Source organism: Leguminivora glycinivorella, chromosome 22 (genome assembly GCF_023078275.1).
Source record: "Leguminivora glycinivorella isolate SPB_JAAS2020 chromosome 22, LegGlyc_1.1, whole genome shotgun sequence".
In the NCBI taxonomy this organism is placed as follows: domain Eukaryota; kingdom Metazoa; phylum Arthropoda; class Insecta; order Lepidoptera; family Tortricidae; genus Leguminivora; species Leguminivora glycinivorella.
The window spans coordinates 2,781,201-2,801,963 of NC_062992.1; the positions used below are offsets into that span (position 1 = coordinate 2,781,201).

General features: G+C 39.3%; 1 protein-coding gene across 1 annotated transcript in view; it reads right to left on the reverse strand.

Annotated features, from left to right (window-relative positions):
* The window catches only part of LOC125238071 (microtubule-actin cross-linking factor 1-like), a 340,128-nt gene that overhangs the window by 248,616 nt on the left and 70,749 nt on the right, over positions 1 to 20,763 (reverse strand). The window contains exon 5 of the mRNA XM_048145360.1: positions 14,019 to 14,189. Within this exon, the coding sequence (XP_048001317.1) occupies positions 14,019 to 14,189 (171 nt within the window). The remainder of the gene's footprint in view (positions 1 to 14,018; positions 14,190 to 20,763) is intronic.

Genomic DNA, 20,763 nt, shown 5'->3' on the forward strand with positions numbered 1-20,763 from the left:
TATGCGAGTTCTCGTACCGTCTAAATGGGCCCTAAGGCTCGCGCCTGCATGGCTAGCACGTGATTGGTGCGAGATTATGTCGCCGCGAGATAGACCCGTCCTTATGTCAATAACACAACTTGGAATATGGAGAGATTTACACTGAGAATGTACTATCAGCTGCAAAATTGAATGGAGAAATAATGAATGAATTCATTGATAAATTCGCCATGCACTTTTTCAGCTGATAGTACATTCTCGGTGTAAATCTCTACAATGCCCTCCTCCACAATAATTTCAAATTTTGGCCCCTAATGAAAAAAAATACCAATAACTGATCGACATGTCACTGCTTCTACAATTTGTACTGAATTTTGATACACGTATTTGTTATTTTAGCTGAATCAAGTAAGATGCATTAAGATCACTTCGATACTGAGAGGAAGTATGTTAAACTACTAAAGAAATAGTTCATTATTTCATTCTTTTCCTTGCATGTGTTTCATAAATAGGTATGACGAGCGGTCATCATACCTAAACATTCGTACAATTAATATGTTGTTTTTTATTATCTATTATTATGTGCAGAATGCAACTGCACCTAAGACTTCCTTATTATTATTTGATTGAACAATAATAACTCAGTGTCAAGGTAATAATAGCTATTTTTAAATACTTATAACAACGTTAAGGAATTCTCTGCAACATAGTTACTCCTATAAGGAAATACCATGTTTACATTAAGGCAAAGGGTAATGCGACACTAGCGCCACAAAGTTAGATATTTTTTTTAAGTAATATTTCTACATCAGTTGTCTGGGCATCTTCAGAATTTGGGTCCCCCTAATTAGCGTAAGTTGTTAAGAAAGAGTTTTGTGACGACAGTTAAGCATAAGATCCGTCTAAAAATTTACTTTTTTTGACATTTTGAATGTAGATTATCGCTTAAAGTTTGTGTAATTAACGCAAAAACAATATTTTTATTGAAATTTAATGCTTAATTATCGCCACAAAACTGACAGTGAGGTAATTTTTGTTAACTAATTAATTACGCTAATTGGGGGGTCCGTTCTGCTAAATTGATTATCTTTCAGAAATCATGCCCGTATATATTCAACGCAACAGAATGCCAGAAAATGGCCGTTAGAGCCAGCATGATTGCCGCGAGAGTATGTCGCCGTGAGATAGACTACCCGTCCTTATGTCATTAAATCGATTAGAAGAAGACGTGTGATCTATCTCGCGGCGACTACTCTCGCGGCAATCATGTGCTAGTCCTACAGACTGCGGTTCCATCAGCAGCGTCAACGACTGTAATTTCCACTAGGCCGGCTGACTTGACCGCATGTTGTCTTTGACAGTGACAGTAGTTTGTTTACATTAATTCCGTCTATGGAAAAATCGCGGTATACGTAGAGTCTGGCTGGCAAGTTGATCCCGAAAAACGTGGCAATTTGAAAAAAATTTAAGCTGGCAACACATTGATAACATGGTTTCTTTTTTATTATTTCTAATTTATTTACAGCATGTTTATGGTGTTAATTATTCATTATTATTTATAGATTGCGCTGTTAACTTTTACCGAAATTCGTTAAAGTGACAGTCACACTGACAGATGACAATCAATGATATGACAGCCAGAGTTGCTGTTTAAAAAAAATACTGGGTTCAACTTTCATTAGCCAGGCTCTAGTAAACGATATTAGTCAACAAAATTTTGTACTGTGGTGGTTGAAATCGGCTTATGAATGAAGGCTATATCAGAGAACCAGATTATTACACATCACGGTTAGCCGCTAAGCCAGTATCCGGCTGCAGGAATGAATAATCATATCGGTTATTATTTCTACCTATAAACAGTGTACTTATAGGGTGATGTGTAATGGGCGTAATGGCTTGATTATTTCAGTAGAAGTTTTTAGTAACGGTAGTGGTTTGAGGGTTCCGTACCTCAAAAGGAAAAACGGAACCCTTATAGGATCACTCATGTGTCTGTCTGTCTGTTTGTCCGACTGTCACAGCCATTTTCTCCGAAACTACTGGATCGATTTACTTGAAATTTGGTACACATATGTAAACCTGTGACCCAAAGACGGATATGTAATTTAATTAAATGAAATTTAATTATAGGGGCCACTTTTGGAGGGATAAAATTGAAAATATAAATCAAAGTTATTAAAACCATATTATGTTATGTACATCAAATGAAAGAGCATTTTATGAGCATCTCAAATATATTTTTTTGTATTTTTTATTTTGGTAATTTATTTTTATGAAATCGTCAGGACATTAAATTACTGTATTCAAAATACATGATGAACCTACACCAATAATATTTTAGTTGACGTATAATAACGGTAGTGATTGTTTTTACGAAGTTTCGTCAGGACATGCTGTATACCGCTCCTTATAAGGCACGACAGGTCCCGGCAGCCCACGCGTCGACATTAATACCTCATGCAATTAGACTTGTGCCGTTTTTGTTGCAAAAGTAAAAGTGAACTGCGGATGGATGAGGAAACTTTGCTTTTGAACTAGATAATTAAATGTATTCTAATTTTAATTTTAATAATATAATTATGATCCTATGTTGGTCGCAAAATAAATAAATGAAAATGAAATGAAATAAAATGACCTTCGTCATCTCACATCTCTTCTAATTGACGACCGGTCTGGCCTATCGTGTAGTGTCCCTGCCTGCTAAGCCGCGGTCCTGGGTTCGAATCCCGGTAACGGCATTTTATTGGTGTGATAAGCACAGATATTTTGTTCATGAGTCATGTAGCTTACCGTGGGACTCAGTCAATCTATGTAAGAATGTAGGTGTTAAGAATGTCTTATTTTTTTTACTAATATGTATACGATTGGTGAAATTTGAAGTATGCTGTCAGAAAGACCTGACGCCTCAATATCGGCCCCTGGCGAAAAAAGCGATTCAGAATGCATTATTCCACCAAAGGATGATACAACGTGTCACATATGACTTCGGATATCGTAACAATGTAATAACTGGCAGACAATACGAAAGTACGAGTAATAAAGTACGATATGTTATGGAGCGAAAGTGAAATGAGCGATTATTCGTTAAATTTTGCCCACGTACGATATCTGATGAGTCATGCGGTGACGCTATGCTTGAGGCTGGGTTTTTGCGGGATTTTATAGGACAGGACATATTATCATAAGTACACTGCTTAGCTTTTTACATGCTTGACCTTGTAATTAGGGGTTAAAATACACATACATAAACTCACGCGTGTATTCCCAAAGGGGATAGACGGAGCAGATGGAACTGTTCAAGTTTCCGTGCCACCCTTAGGAATGAAGAGGTTAACAAAACAACTAAATTGTGATATTGGAGTGAGAGGTTGCTAGTTCATATACTAATAATGTAAATGTGTGTGTATGTCTGTTTGTTACCTCTTAAAGCTTAAACCGCTGAAGCGAGGATGGAGATAGATTAAGAGCGAGGATGGAAAGGAGCCCCCTAGATTTTAGTTAAATATACAAGTGTTATTAACTATGGAACAACTGTTAACAAAAATATTTGGGAGAGCGAGATCTACTCGGAAAGCATATACACACCTTTTTTTGCGCCACAATGTAAAAGGCCGTTTTTGGAAATTTTTGATTGGCTCTACAAAAAAGAATATCTCAATAATGTGCTTTTTCTTCAAAAACCAGGAAGGAAATAGAGATAAGACCAAGCTAGATTTTCGCCCAACAACCTCCATGAAGCAAATTTTATCTAAGTCGTTAGAGCCGTTTTCGATATCTCCAAAGATCAAATAACTTATTTGTCAAATATCGCCCACTATAACATCAACTGCAACAACCTTCGCGGATTTAATGAAAGAGTAAAGATAATTGTTTAAATATCATATAATTAGCAACAACAAACACTGCCTTAAATGGCATGAGGCCCCAAATTATAGTGAAACTTGATCGCGCAAAAACACTCCGCCATCAGTCGAAAACAAACTTTCGTTCAATAATCGGTACTTAAAAACTGTGCGAAAATACCGATTCACTTTCATTTTGAACGATCCTTGCCAACTTGAAACGATCAGCTTACTTTCATTAAGCTTAAGTTTAAAGAACTGCGAATAGGTACATACATTTACATACATAGATACACTCACGCCTATATTCCCATAAGGGCTAACCAAAGCACACAAAACTGCTCGACTATCAGTGTCACACTTATTAGCAATTAAGGGGTTGAAAATTATCAAACGAAAACGTATGAAACAGGTTGCTAAGAGGTTGCTAAGCCTATCGCCGACACCTTAACCCACAGTGGATACATATAACAAATGTTATTTTGGACAACATTTCTCTTGGAAATAATCACGTTATGTATAGGACGTAACCGTTCAATATAAGGGCCTAACGGGCTATAAATCATTGTCACCTCTTGTTCTAAGTTCTTCTGTGTAACAGTAATTTCAATTCCCACCACTGAAATTAAGACCTGATTTAGACGGCGTGCGAACTCGCATGCGATTTTAGATACATTGTGGGCTGTTGAGAGTATTGAGGTTACATACGATTTTGCACAGCCATCAAATATCGCAATGTAATAAAACTCGTATGCGAGTTCTCGTACACTGAGAGAAAATACAACCAGTCTTGTTAAATTCACAATGCAAATTTCTCTCAGTGTACCGTCTAAATGGGCCCTAAGAATTTAAAACTTATGAATGGCGTTTAAAAGTCATACAGGACTTAAATGACGTAATGAGTGACAGCGAAAGTTGGTGCGATCTCTTTGAAGAGCATTGCGCAATGCAATTGACATTTTAGGAGCATGTGGGTGGGCCTGTAAGGCACAGGTCCCACCAAAAGCTAGTAAGGCACTGGTCCCACCGCGAGCTAGTAAGCTATGAGCTATCGGCTATAAAAACGAACAAAAGATGAGCACTCCCGTGAGGCACTGGTCCCACCGCGAGCTAGTAAGCTGAGCTATCGGCTATAAAAACGAACAAAAGATAAGCACTCCCGTGCAAATAAAAGAGACACGGCGATATTGATAGCTCACCGCTGGGCGAGTAACTATAAACATCGCCGTGTCTCTTTTTTTACACGGGAGTGATTATTTTTTTTTTAGCCTGTGTGGTGACGGGTTAAGAATTTCACCACCCCCTTTCTTCCCGTGGGTATCGTAGAAGGCGACTATGGGATATGGGTTAAATTGTGGCGTAGGCGAGAGGCTGGCAACCTGTCACTGCAATGTCACAGTTTCGTTTTCTTTCAACCCCTTATTTGCCAAGAGTGGCATCTGAAGCTTTAGTAGTTTCATGTGTTCTGCCTACCCCTTTATGGGATACAGGCGTGATTGTATGTTGATTATCTTTTGTTCGTTTTTATAGCCGATAGCTCATTGTAGTTTACTAGCTCTCGGTGCTGGGACCAGTGTCTAAGCTTGGAGCTATCGGCGACAAAAACGAAGAAAAATTAAAATTTTGAAGAAACCCCCGACATAGGACCGATTTTCATGAAACATGGCTAAGAACACTTCAGACTAATTCAGCTTTCAAACAAAAAAAAACGAAATCTAAATCGGTTCATCCGTTCGGGGGCTACGATGCCTCAGACAGACACACACACAAACAGACAGACACGTGAAACTTATAACACCCCGTCGTTTTTGCGTCGGGGGTTAAAAAAAGTTGCTCCCGTGTAAATAGCGCAAGCAATTTATATTTTGTCGCCGAGCGATGAACTATAAATAACTCGCTCGCTCACTCTTTTACAGAGTGGGGCCTGTATAACAAAGGCGAAGAATTGAATTCTAGGCTATTCTCCTTATACTGATCAACATTTGTTCGGCGACTTTTAAAAATAACTTGTATTTTGATTTTTATCACCCTTGAAAGTTTTTTCTAAGAGGTAATGTATTGCGAATTCTGTTAAGTCTAAAGTGTGACACACAACGTCAATGACAACAATAATGGCGTACATTGAAGCTAATATTTATTTTGTATGAAAAATTAAAAATTTAAAGACTTCATAATTTTTAAAAGTCACTGAACAAATGTTGATCAGCATAAGGAGAATAGCTTACAGTTCAATTCTTCGCCTTTGTTACAGGCCATCATTATTTTTAAAATCGGGACTTAATCGCGTATAACTACATATTAAACTGACCTCCAACGTTTCAAGGACGGCGTTGTCCCCGTGGTCTCGGAGAAGACTGGCTTGAAATGACATCAACACCTTCTGACAGCCGCGCGAGTTTTTCGAACTACCCGCACTTGGTTTTGATTATCAACTTGAACTGTTTGCGCACTAGGGATGTTACTCTGTCGACATACAACACTGACGATATTCGATTTAACGACTGTCGATATTATTTTCGGCTTACACTTATTAATGACAGGATTCCATGTGGATGAGATCCTAAAACCTTCGTCCCGATTGAAATTGCGATGTTTTTTGATTTCAATGGCTTCACGCACTTTTCTACTGTAGAAATGGCGTTCCGTGGAAAGGACTTTAGGGTCATGTAGTTCGATCCAGTGGTTTGGCCCTGACTCTAACAAATGTTCAGCCACGGCAGACTTGTTGACCTGACGATTTTTCACAGCCGCGATGTGCTCCTTTACCCTTTCTTCTATGGTGCGCTTAGTTTCTCCAATGTAGGAGCTACCACAACTGCAATCAATTTTATAAACGCCAGGTGATTGAAACGGTATAACGTCCTTAGGTGATCTTAGGCTTCCTGCAACTTTGGATAATGGCGTGTACACCGTCTTTATAGAGTACTTTCCAAGTACTGTACCAACCTTATCCGTCACACCTTTAACATACGGCAGAAATGCCGGTTGTCTGGACACCTCAGGACGTTTCCCCCTTGCCTTCCGTCTAGGTTGCCACTTTTTATTCTTGTACCCGTTCCTTCTAAGCACCTCCTGAATATGTGACAACTCATCCTTCAAATATTCAGGGTCACACAGATCATACGCTCTATTCACCAGCGATGAGACAACTGACTGCAGGTGGCGCGGGTGGTGGTGAGAAAGGGCATTCAAATACCTGTCAGTGTGCGTAGGCTTTCTGTAAACAGTGTGAGTTAGGGTTCCGTCCACTCGACCAATCACTTTCACGTCTAAGAATGGCAAACTGCGCTGTGATTCTAATTCGTACGTAAACTTAGTCCTTGGATGAATAGAATTAAGATATTGGAGAAGTTGCTCCACCTCCTGCTTACCACCCTTCATAATACAGAAAACATCATCCACATATCGCTTCCACAACTTCACTGCCCAAGGCTGCAGATCTACACTGGCCTCGATATGCTCCATCCAGATGTTTGCCAGAACCGGTGCCACAGGACTACCCATGGCAACCCCATCAATCTGGAGGTAATGTTTTCCGCGATACAAAAAGTAGCTCCCTTCCAAGCAGTTCCTCAGCAGCACCATTATTGTCTCCGACATGCCACTATCGCTCAGTTTCCTTCTGACAACTTCTAGACATTCTTTAACGGGAACATTGGTGAAAAGTGACTCCACATCAAAACTCACCATTATCTCATCTGGTTCCAGCGTTACTTCTTTGAGGATGTCTATAAAGTGACGAGAGTCCTTCACGAAAGACGACGTACCACCCACAAGCGGCTGCAACACCGATCCAACATGCTTTGCAAGATCGTAAGTGGGAGAAGAAATCTGACTCACGATAGGCCGCAACGGCACGTTTGTCTTATGTACTTTAGGCAAACAAACATACAACTTAGGCGGTAGCACAATCTTCGGTTTGTACAAACGATTGAAAACGTCTTCCTCGAAAATCTCTCTGCAGTCTCTGATGACAGCCCTAATGCGACGAGTAACCCTAGCAGTAGGGTTGTACGAAACAGGTTTGTACACAAGATCGTCATCCAGCAAGTGTCGTATTTTACCATCATAAGCCGCTGTGTCCATCACTACTGTGGCATTCCCCTTGTCAGCCTTTAGTACTAAGATATCTTCATTATTCTTCAGATTTCTAAGGGCTATCCTCTCCTCTGTAGTGGTGTTACTCTTTGGCAGTTTGGCTCTCCTCAGGATAACGGCAACATCCTGTCTTAACGCTTCCGCGTCACACGACGGTACCTTATTGCGCGTTATGGCCTCCTCACCACCGCAGATCACGGTCTCATAAGGAATACGTTTAGGGGTTATAGCAAAATTTAACCCCTTCTCCAGTACACTGACAGTTGCATCATCCAAAGTAGCACTCGATAAATTAACAACTGTGGTGGTAGTTTTGTCATCGCGAATATTCCCCGTACTCACGTTTCTCCTATATCGAAAATCGTCAGTGTTGTATGTCGACAGAGTAACATCCCTAGTGCGCAAACAGTTCAAGTTGATAATCAAAACCAAGTGCGGGTAGTTCGAAAAACTCGCGCGGCTGTCAGAAGGTGTTGATGTCATTTCAAGCCAGTCTTCTCCGAGACCACGGGGACAACGCCGTCCTTGAAACGTTGGAGGTCAGTTTAATATGTAGTTATACGCGATTAAGTCCCGATTTTAAAAATAATGATGAGCAACTATCTTTTGTTCGTTTCTATAGCTTACTCGCTTTTGGTGGGACTAGGGCCTAATGGGGGAGTTTCGTGAACGATTTATTAAAGATCACATTATGATTGCTGTTACAGTAATTTAATTTCGGCTTTCAAAAGGCGATTTGTTAAGGTCGATGAAATATAGAGCAAGCCGATCTCTTGGAAGTTCGACTCACTCACAGAAAGATTTGGCGTAGGCACTAGTTTTACGAAACCGACTGCCACCTGACCTTCCAACCGAAGGGTAACTAGACCTTATTGGAATTAGTCCGGTTTCCTCACGATGTTTTCCTTCACCGAAAAGCGACTGGCAAATATCAAATGACATTTCGCATTAGTTCCGAAAACTCATTGGTGCGAGCCGGGGTTCGAACCCGCGACCTCCGGAACGAAAGTCCCTGTTACACAATGTTATACATATGTATTGTCCTTTGAGCACCATTAACGATATTGTCCTTGCCTTAGAACCAAACGGATTCCTGCGCGATAGAGCGGATTCCTGACGACCGGTCTGGCTCAGTCGGTAGTGACCCTGCCTGCTGAGCCGCGGTCCCAGGTTCGAATCCCGGTAAGGGCATTTGTGTGATGAGCACAGATATTTGTTCCTGAGTCATGGATGTTTTCTATGTATATAAGTATGTATTTATCTATTTAAGTATGTATATCGTCGCTTAGCACCCATATTACAAGCTTTGCTTAGTTTGGGGCTAAGTTGGTCTGTGTAAGGTGTCCCTAATATTTATTTATTTATATCAGCATTTTATCGCCCACTGCTATAACACTCTTTGAGCACCATTAACGATATCGTCCGTCGGGCCTTAGTCAGTGCCCGCACCGGCCGTCTTAAAGCCGAGCGGATTCCTCCGCGATGAAGGAAAGATGCCCGACGGTATGACCCTCGTGCCATGGAAGGGGCCGGTCCTTGTTTTGGTATGCAACTTTTCGAAATTCGACAAAACAAAAACCGAACTAATCAGAAGATCAATACAGTGCGACCACCATTATTTCGATCTGTCGACTAGCGAAAACGATCAGTGGCGGCTAGGGAAAATATCTGCTAGGCAACACCAAAGCAAAAAGAAGCCTACCTTAACATTAAGTACTTCACTAGTAATCAATTTTAGGCAAGCCGGTGGGAATCGGCTTGTATGGACCAGCCGCTGCTGAAAAGTACCAACTGCACCGATAACATGGTCGCGCGATAAACGCTAAAACATCAGGCCGTTCCTATCGCACTTAAAAATGCCTGGTTTTTAACAGCCTTCCGGATTTTATTTATCTAGAGTATCTAGACAGCGGCTAAACAAATAAAGCACGATTTATGAAATGAGAAGCGAAACCGTAGTTAATACGGTAACTATTGGCATAAACCGCGTCGTGATCTTGCACCCATGATATCGCAGTTACGTGTCAACTGACAAACAGACGGCTTACGTGCCGGGTGATTCTACAAACTTAAACAAAAATTATTCTTCCTCTTGGCTTACCTACTGCCTAGTGTAAGTAGTAACTAGTAAACTACGATTTTGAAATTAGAAGCTAGCCCGAAATTGCGGTAACCATCGGCCGTCGTGAGTCGTAATCTTTTGACTGTCTATGGCTTGAACATAACTTTATTCCACATGTCCAATACTTGTGACGTTATCTGGGTAAAGGGACCTTATTGTCAATGGCGCTTACGGCTTTATGAACGATGTTCGTATACAAATACGACGCCGCGGGACTTAAGCACCACCGACAAGAAGGTCCCTTTACCCAGATAACGGCACACTTATTTACATTACGTTATGCGGAGGGTTGACTCTGGATGGAGCAAAAAGCTAGGAAAGCTAGGCAAAAGACAACTCCAAATTATAACGGGGGTGTTTACAGGCCATTACGGGGTCAAAGGAATCTTGGCCAAGATGGGACACGCTGACAACACTGATTGTCGCATGTGTGGCGAAGAGGAAGAGACCGTCAGACATCAAATGTGTGAATGTCACGCCTTCGCCAGACAAAGAATGAAGAACTTTGGAGCAGGCTGGTAACGAAGGACTTCAGAAAGCTACCCATGACTCCCATGAGCCACATCATCCGATACGTGGAGATGGTCGAGAAGCTCCTGAATAGCTGAAGGATCTTAGGATCGTAGGGGGTAATTGCACAAAAGATCCCAATGGGGCGAAGTGTATCCGGAAGGGCCCCCGCAGATTTAAGAAAAGATAAGTAGCTGTTTATAATTCGGAGTCGGAGTAAATAATATCATGTCGTTCTTACTGCTTGTACAAAGTTGTATGAAAGTAAAAGTGTATTTTACTTTCATACGTAGACTGACTACTGGCTAGTCGGTAGAATCACTCGGTGTGCTGTGAATGCTGATCGCCGCACAAATAAGGATATTTGGCTCGGCTTTGTAAGTGGCTGTTAGATTTGAATTTAAAAGAAGCCGACAGGTCAACTTGTGAAATTCTGGCGCCTTATGCTTGCCAATTTGGTCTGTCGCAATACTGTAAGTAGGGCTTGATCTTATCCTACATAGAATTAACATAGATTAGGTCTTGTTGTCATAAAATTAAAAATGTTTTGGCAAACGTTTTGCGTAACTGAGCACCATTGAAAATGTACATAGTTTTGTAAAATTATGAATTTATAATACATCTCGACAATCGTAGTCAGCGCTTGACCACGAACTGGAAAGGGTTCGAAACGTCGGGAATATGCATTCTAAATTTATAGGATAAATAATCCGTTGTCGTACAGTCAAACTGTGTTGGGGGACATTGTATTTACTTTTCAGTTTTTATGTAAGATGTTTTACTAAATAAATAATAAAAAAATAGCATTATTTCATGACTAACTATCGCGCTAACCGTAGACAATAAAGTAAGGCATTTTGTCATAATTTTTCAGTATGACAGTATTTGGTACTTCATTCATTATACATATTACTACTAAAGTAACTCCCCGCTGTCTGTCTATCCCTATGTATACTTAGATCTTTAAAACTACGCAACGAATTTTGATATTTATTTTGATTTATGAGTTACTGAAGCAAGAGGAAGGTTTATATGTATATAATGCCGGTGCGGAACCGGGGCGGGTCGCTAGTTAGTCATAAAATAATACAAACAACTTAAGGCATCCCATTTTTCATAAGCCTAACTAGCACTATGCATATATGTACAGTGTAATATAAGTAACATACACGATTAGTGTGTGTAAAGTCTCTAATCCGCATCAGGTTCTCATGGCTGCCCACGGACCTTGTGCAGGGACTCCTAGGACTCGTAAGTATTCAAATACATATTTGTGATATTTGTAATGATGTTTACTTGATATTTCGAATAACTGTTTTCGATATATAACCAGTATAGTATGATAGATTTTTTCCGCTACTATATTTCCACAAAACCACAAAGTCCTTTGGTATTTTCTGCTGTACGACACAATGACACAAACCTTGGCCCCGATAGCGTGTTTTTAGACATAATCCTATTACATCTACATAATATCATTAGATTAGTACGTGTCAAAGTTACATGTAAGAATCATCACTATAACTAACAATATATTGTAAATTCAGTCTTGTTGAATAGAGATAGGGATGGGTTTCAAGTTTCAATAGTGTATTAGATTAAGTTGATACGTTTAATCGCCCGTGAAGAAGCTCTAGTAGAAATAAAGTCATTTTCTAAGCTGAAGGTATATATAAAGTGAAACATCATCTGGATTACATAATTTGGATAACGTAAATATTTGATACAATTATATTACATTTCCTGCACTCTGGAATGATCAACTGGATCGTATATTGATGGAGCTCGAGTTTCCAATATTCTTACGCCCCGAGTTTTCCATCACACTTACAACAAAAATATATCCAAAGATAAAAGATAAAAAATAAGTCCGCCTACATTGTATATCACTGACTCTGTAACTGTGTCTCTTTTGTTTCCTTTATGTACAATAAGGCTTATACATACATACATACATACATAAAAAAGTTAAGAATGGTACTAGAAACTTCATAACTCGGGAGAAAGCTTTTTCAATAAGTCCTGCTACACATACTGAACAAGTGTGATGAAAAGAATGTATAACCTGGTGATGTCAGAGATATTTCTCACACGTGGCTTTATTCTCTCCACAGTAGGAAGTTCCATATAATTACGCAACAGGAATGCCGCTAGGGTCATTATTGATGATTATGTTGTCATGCAACAAGCTCGTTTATGTAAAACAGTGCAACAGACGAGTTTCGAGCCCTTCCACTTATGACGCGAAGTGAATGGTTCCTTTTATTTAAAATACCACGTCGGTGGCAAACAAGTATACGGCCCGCCTGATGGAAAGCGTTCAAAGCAACCTATGGACGCCTGCAACTCAAGGGGTGTCACATGCGCGTTGCCAACCCTTTAGAAACTTGTACACTCCTTTTTCCATACTACAACCCAATACCTCGGCAAGGTGCACATTCCACAGCCGGAGCGTTCGTGGGAGGAAATTCCTCAAACAAATATTGTTTAAATTGGAAGTGTTAGAGCTTTTGTGGACAACCCACAGCCGTGTATCCCAGCGAAAGGGCTAAGGTTTATTAATTTAGCACTATTTCCAGTTTAAGGTTAATTTATTTATAGAGTGACAGTTGAGAACTTGTGGTTCTAACCGAAATGACTGATTTAACATTAGTTTCCAAAAATAATTTACAATTAATTAAGTCAAATCAATCAAGTCAAACTAATATTTAAGTATGTACGAGTAATGATTCCTATCACAGATATAAGTATGACAGACAAGCCGATAACTTTTCATTCGATACAATCATTTTGTTGATGGCACACACTTAATTACATCATACCAACACACATGTTGAAAGAATGGCTCTAGAAAAGTATGAATATCTTGTCAATTGCAGCAACAGTAACACTATCGATAGTGATAAAGCACTACTGTCTACCTTCAAGTCTTCGATCTCCAAAGATGCTATTCCTAAAATGACTCGCGTGGCTACAGCTTAAAATGAACTATTTCGACAATGTTGTCAATGACGTACCGTGTAGAAATACGAACGTGGCGATCAAAGACATTAGTTCAAAAAGTTTACTATGGCGCGCTGTTTATAATAGGCGCATTGTTCAAACTGTTACAGCTTACAGCAGGTTCAGGGCCTCTTGGTGCTGGAGAAGTAAAGCGCGTTCGTAATACCTGCAGCCCACCGCCACAGCACAATGGCGGCAGACGGGGGGTTGTTTAGTGGGTAGACTTGGGGTCTCATTAGCCCTTAACAAGGAGTCCCACCCATAACCACTCGGGTCCATCCCCGCACCCAAGTAAACAAAAAGAAAAGGCTTAGGGTCTCCGCTAGCTGACGTGGATTACCCAGAACCAGACGCCTCATCTAATAAGATATTGTATGAACAGTGCTAACTGGAGCGGACGCCAGATTTTATATATTGGCGCGTCTGCGCCAGCTAACGGAGGTTCTTAAACATAAGGCACTGACCTGGAAGTGCAGGATGATGGTCCAGATAAGACCCAAGGTCAGCTTAGGGTTCCCGTCGACGATGTCTTCAGCTCGGATGTTGACGAGCTTGATCTTCTTGTAGCGGAGGAAGTCGAGCGCCATCTGGACGTTCTGGAGCATGTGGAAACGCATGCGGCCTCGCTCGCGCGGCTGGAAATTTAGAGGGTTGAAGTTAATACTAGGAATATGAAACTTGAAAATTTTGGGATAATTTTGTAGTGACCTCTGACCTACGTAAGCAATCCTATCAGATGCTAGGCTATAGAGACTAACATTACTAAGTAACACAAAATACATAACCATTTTTATTTATGAACACACAAATATTACCCTTAACGGGGTTCACTGCTGAGTTGCTGACTAGACTACCGCGTGGCAAAAAAAGAGTAGAAATTAAAAAGTGACGAGATGGTAGTGCCGTTGTTCCGTTTTCTTACACATGATATGACAACACTATGAATTGCCATTTGTAATTATCTACTACCCTTACCGCCGATAAAGTTCGCTTGTCCTTTTCTATCACACCAATACGTCGGAAAGGGACAAACGAACTTTATCGGCTCGATAACTTTAGAGTACGTTTATGAATAAGGGGGTTAGTAGTTAAAGTTAAGTTTTGATTTAGGTTGAGGTCAAAATAATAAATGGAAAATTAACACAGTTGAAAACACTGTCGATTTGATAGATGAAGACTATTATTTGTCTGCTTAAAAAATCTTGATTAGAGGTGATCAGCTCTCAGTTGGATTTTAATATACAGAGTGGGGCCTGTAATAAAGGCTAAGAATTGAACTGTAGGCTATTCTCCTTATACTGATCAACATTTGTTCAGTGACTTTTAAAAATTATGAAGTCTTTAAATTTTTGATTTTTCATACAAAATAAATATTAGCTTCAATGTACGCCATTATTGTTGTCATTGACGTTGTCTGTCACACTTTAGACTTAACAGAATTCGCAATACATTACCTCTTAGAAAAAACTTTCAAGGGTGATAAAAATCAAAATACAAGTTATTTTTAAAAGTCGCCGAACAAATGTTGATCAGTATAAGGAGAATAGCCTAGAGTTCAATTCTTCGCCTTTGTTACAGGCCCCACTCTGTATGTACGTGTTTTTATTATTTGAAAACATTAACATAACCAACTTTTCTACCAAGGGATATTTTGTACTAAACCAAAACACGAAAAAAAGGCTTACTCACGTGATATAACCATGAAAGTCATCTTAAATAAGTGGCGTATGGTACAAACCACGCCTCTGGTAATTAAATATACGGAAGATAAATGGGGCATGATATGACCGAATTCCTTTTAATAAGTTACGAACAAAAGTTACCTTGCGGAAATATGAAAACATGATTTTAAAAATATGTACCCGCAGTTTTATTTTGTAAAAAGACGTTATTACTGTTATTAGTTTATTTTTCACCACATGTAAAGGTAATCTTGATTCTTCTTCGAAAACGGATGAAATATCTGTAGTTGCATTATCTCCACAAATTTCATACAAATTTTGTCTTATGCTGGCTGGTAGAATTTACCATTAAATGGTCATTTTGAATGATAAATGTTTAATAATTGCCCGTGTGGTGACGGGTTAAGCATTTCACCACCCCCTTTCTTCCCGTGGGTGTCGTAGAAGGCGACTGTGGGATATGGGTTAAATTGTGGCGTAGGCGAGAGTCAGTCAACCCCTTTTTGCCAAGAGTGGCACTGAAATGTGAGTAGTTTCATGTGCTCTGCCTACCCCTTCATGGGATACATGCGTGATTATATATATGTATGTAAATGTTTGATAAACTCATACTCATAGATTAGATTTACATTAGTTTTTTTTTTAATTATTATTTTCCACGTTTTTCGCTTACACGGGTATCAATATTGGCACGTGCGGTAAAACAACAACTCTGCCCCCTTGTGAACAAATAAAAATTCATAGGTAACAAATACTTAGTGGTTTATAGGCATCTTTCTCGATATAGGCCACTAAGTAAATTAAGGGTATCAACCCCAAGGGCCCAATTTGTGTGGGGCGCAGTTGTTCCCCCACCACACCTGGCCACTATAACTGATTAAGGGATAGATAACAAACAGTCGTTTTCTATTCGTCTTTAGTAAACGACAATACTAAGGAAAGGTCACGAGGAAGTGTCTGACAATGATTGAAAAAGCTAGATACGACACTTATCCCCGTATAGACCTTACCGGTGCATGGTGTCTAAGTATTCTAAGATGGCCCGTCGTTATTTTTATTTTTTCTTTCTCTCACTTTTATTACAAACATGCAGTGTTGTTTATGGTAGGTACTAACGAACGTGGACACATTCACACTGACAAACCTAAGAAATTTTTAAAGTGAGAATGTTTCAGAACCATTTAATGTGCCAGTACTACAGAACATTTTATTTTAATTCTCTTTACATACTATACTAGACAGACATTCTATCAAGGTTTAATTTTTAGTGCTCAACCATTTGTTGTTAACTCGACCGTTATTGTTAATTGTTTTATATTACATGAGAAAATGCAAGTAAAAACGTTGTATAAAGCGCGTGTTTTACATAAACAACAGTAAATATGAAATCTGAACTATTAATAGCATTCAGTAGAAATGAGCTAGAAAACTATTTATGAGCTACAAATATGACTAAATAAATCCTGTACCTGATAATCATTTTCATGCCAATATATAATATACACCGTGTTTCACTTAACACTAAAAACCTGAAAACTGTTTGTTCAGAATCGAGAGTAGAATCGATTGAGCTATATCTTGATGGGGGTAATATTTTTTGTTTTAATTTGTATTATTAGTTATTGTTTACGTGCCCATTCTACAAATTCGTAATACAACATTGTGCATATCATATTGTTAGAGGTTGTATACCTTTTTCAGTATTTAAGGGTATTAATACTGGCTGGTTACTTGGACGATTTTTTTTTCCGCTATTATCATAAGTCATAACAAATTGAACTCGTACCTAATTACAACCTTGTCATTTTGAATGTTAGGTTTAAATTTGCTTACTGCGTCACCTGTCCAATTTGAAGTTTACTGTGACACAGGTTAAAGTGCTTTACAGTGACATAGCTGTCTATTGGTAAACCTTATGTCGTTGCAGTAACATACACAATTAAACAGTTTGAAGGTTTATGATGGTAGCTAGCAATTATTTTACTGAGTGTAGAGTTAAAAGCCGAGTAGAGCTGCACAGAAAATTATAAATTCAATTTAAAAAAATAATAATCATCAGATTAAAAAATGAACATTGTAGATACGTTTAAAAAAATAAAAATCAGTTGGGGTGTCTGAGGTTTTGAGTGATACCGGAAACACGGTGTATATGTATAGGTACACCCTATTTTTGTGATGGATGTCATGGATACATGACCAATTGACCATACGTTTATGTTTCTTTAGTACGTCGTTGCGTTGATAGAACCAGATTGTGAAATAATAAAGAAAATTAGTTTATCTACACGCTTTGTTTATTTAAGTACTACTTTTTACCTAGAATTGGACTATTTTCACACGACATACTATAGTCAGAACCATAAAGTTTAAATATGTGCCAAAAGTAAGCGAAGCAGCTAAACATTCCACGTACCACCATAGTTATCTACAAGGCTCGGCCCGCACGCGATACAGACATTACACCACTTTTAACGGGCGCAGACGGAAATTTAAAATTTAATTAACCAATGGAGTGCAAAAGTTTTTAATCTATGGCCATTAGATCGTTGATTGGTTCAGAGTTGTAGTCGGGCGTAGTTTGATTAGAGTCTTTAACGGGTTCATATATATATATATATATTTTTTTTTTTTTTTATTATAAATGGGCTTACTCTTGACCACAGACTAGCCAAAGGCAAAGACGTGGCCTACGATGGAGTGAGCTCGCCCAGAAGATGCCTGTTCACTCTTGATTTGAAGGTTGCCGGATAGTTGCCATTTTGTGATAGAATTTCGTTTGGCAGACCAAAAACTACTCGTAATTTTGTAAGTTTCATAGTTTAACCTTTCAAGACCCGCCAGCTCCCCAGGGAGCCAGCCTAAAAATAGAAATAACACCTTAATTTTGGCATAATTCAAAATTGAGAGAGTGTTAGGGTTTCGAAAGGTTAACACCGATACAGAAACATTCCATGGTCTTTTACGCGTTATATTTCGTGTGTTCCGACTATTTTTTCAGCGTTTAAAGCAGGCATTTCTCTGTGCATAATTCTGAACATTGCCTTAGATAAAGAATTAACGATCCTAGCCCTTACACCATGCAGAAAATTCGCGTTTGTACGGATCAACGGTAGACTATTTCATGGAATGTTCCTGTTCCTACATCTGTACCATATTTACGATCTTGAAATAGTTCTGTTTTTGGTAAAAACAGGAGTAAAATACTATTACGCCGCGTCTTGCGTGAGCGACGAACCCGCGACGGCGACGCGATGCGATGCGATGCGACGAAATCAAACCTTCTATCTCTATGGACTTGTCTTAGGTGGGCGACGGAACGCGACGGCGATGCGACGCGACGAACTAGCGATGAACATGCGAATGTTAAGCGACGCGATGCGACGCGATGCGATCAAACCGCTGTGTTCATATGGGAGCGTCTTGCGTAAGCGACGGCCCGCGACGGCCCGCGACGGCGATGCGACGCGATGCGATGGCGATGGGCGCGCGATCAAGCTATTTGATTTTTAGAAGCAAATTCAATACGTAGAGAGGTCGGACTAGAGAAATAACGATTGATTACTAGTCTCACATTTCATTCTTTATATTTTCTTATAATAAAAATTCAAAATATTCAAATTAACATAAGTTGACCAAAGGAGTAATGTGCCTAAAAAGTAAGGAAATTACAACTTTTGTAACTTGTATTGACAGCCTTTGATTATGTGCACGGTGATACGAGATTGTCTGTGTAAAATATTAAAATTTAAGTGTGAACTAAAAATATGAAACACTAGTGCGATGACCTTACGATATATGTACTAGCACTTGACTTTGGTGAATAGGATCACAAAATTAACTAGTTATTACAACGGGCTCGTAGCCTAGCGGTTTCGACGTCTGGACGCCGCGCCAGCGGTGTGAGTTCGAACCTCGGCTAAGGCGTGCTTTTGCAGTTTTATTTTTGTTTCTTTTATTTTTTATTAATTGATTGTTTACTTTTTTCTTTCTGTAAGAATCTTCATTCTTATTTTTATTTTATTTTTAATAACTCCGGCTTTTATTAGTTAACAAGGAAAGGTACCCATACAAAAAAAATATAATTAGACTACTCTTTAAGGGGCGTTCATTGTAATTCCTGCGATTCCTGCATTTATTGAGATATAATCCTAAACCAGAACTTCTTGTTGCCATATTAAAAAAAAATACATATAAGACATACATTTGTGTCGATAGATATTTTTCAGTACAGATGGTGTTTTTTTTACGCACTAGTGCGAGAAGTGGTTCATTATATGCCAGGACGAAACTTTGGAGGCTCATCTGTACTGAAAAACGTCGTACGATACACGTGCGAAAAGGAAATTCGTAACTCGTGTCGATTTAAAACACTCCCTTCGGTCGTGTTTTAATTTATCGCCACTCGTTTCGAACTTCCTTTTTTACGCACTTGTATCGTAATGTACTATTTTAAAGCACATAAAATTCGAATAAAATACACTGCTGACACGGGCCCGCTCACTGCTCAGTTCAGTCTGCGCTGCGCCCAGCGCTCATAGACAGTGGACCTACGTTCGATAGTCCGGCCACAGATCAAATAATACTAGTACAGATACCTAATCCCATACTAAAAATGGGCGCCGTCCTAAGTATTCTAGACCTGTAGGCTAAATTTAATCCACACTCAAAGAGCTAGATGGCGCCAGTAGCCACGCGTGGCCAACAAAACTCTTATCAGTATCCTACGTCGAAATAGTCATCAAACTGCAACATCTTGCGACATCTGGTTTAGCTTTCACGCACTAAACCTATAACGTCACATGGACGTTTAAAGTCGAACATTACTAGATGGCGTTGCCGTGCGGCTTGTATGTGTGCTCGCCGCGTACGTATAATATACTCGCTCTGTCCGCAACACATGCAAGCGGAATTGAATGAACGAGATCCGCGGCGCCCCACCCCGCGCCCCACGCCCCGCGCCCCGCGACCACGGCGCCGGCGACCTTGAGTTGAAAGGCCCCAGCCCCCGACCAAAGGATGCATTGATTTGTTAAAATTTAAAGCACTCTAAAGCAGGCGCGTAGTTAATTAGAAATATGGAAAGGAATATTATTATGTAAGAAATACATAAGTATAATAGCTAAGAATGTACATGTAGTAAACATAATGAACAAAATGTAAAGTACGTATTTGATAAAACATTTTCGAGAGTAATATTTTTATTCATAAAATTGTGCAAACACTGCAAACTTAATTTAAACTCCGAAACTATTTATTTTCTGAAACATGGTATGAAATGTTGTCATTACGTCCTTTTAAGTTAAAATATGCTTCCCGGTACCACAACATAGTGTAATTTAAAAATACAGATATAAAATTAATACTTCGCAAATAAATTACGACTATAAACACATAAAATTGTGTGATACTATACAGCACGACCACGGATGATTTTACTAATTCTGTTGCGGTACAAATTCACGAAAAAAAATGTACTTTTTTGTACCTACGTTTAAAAAAAATGTACCTTTATGGTTTTGGAGTTTCG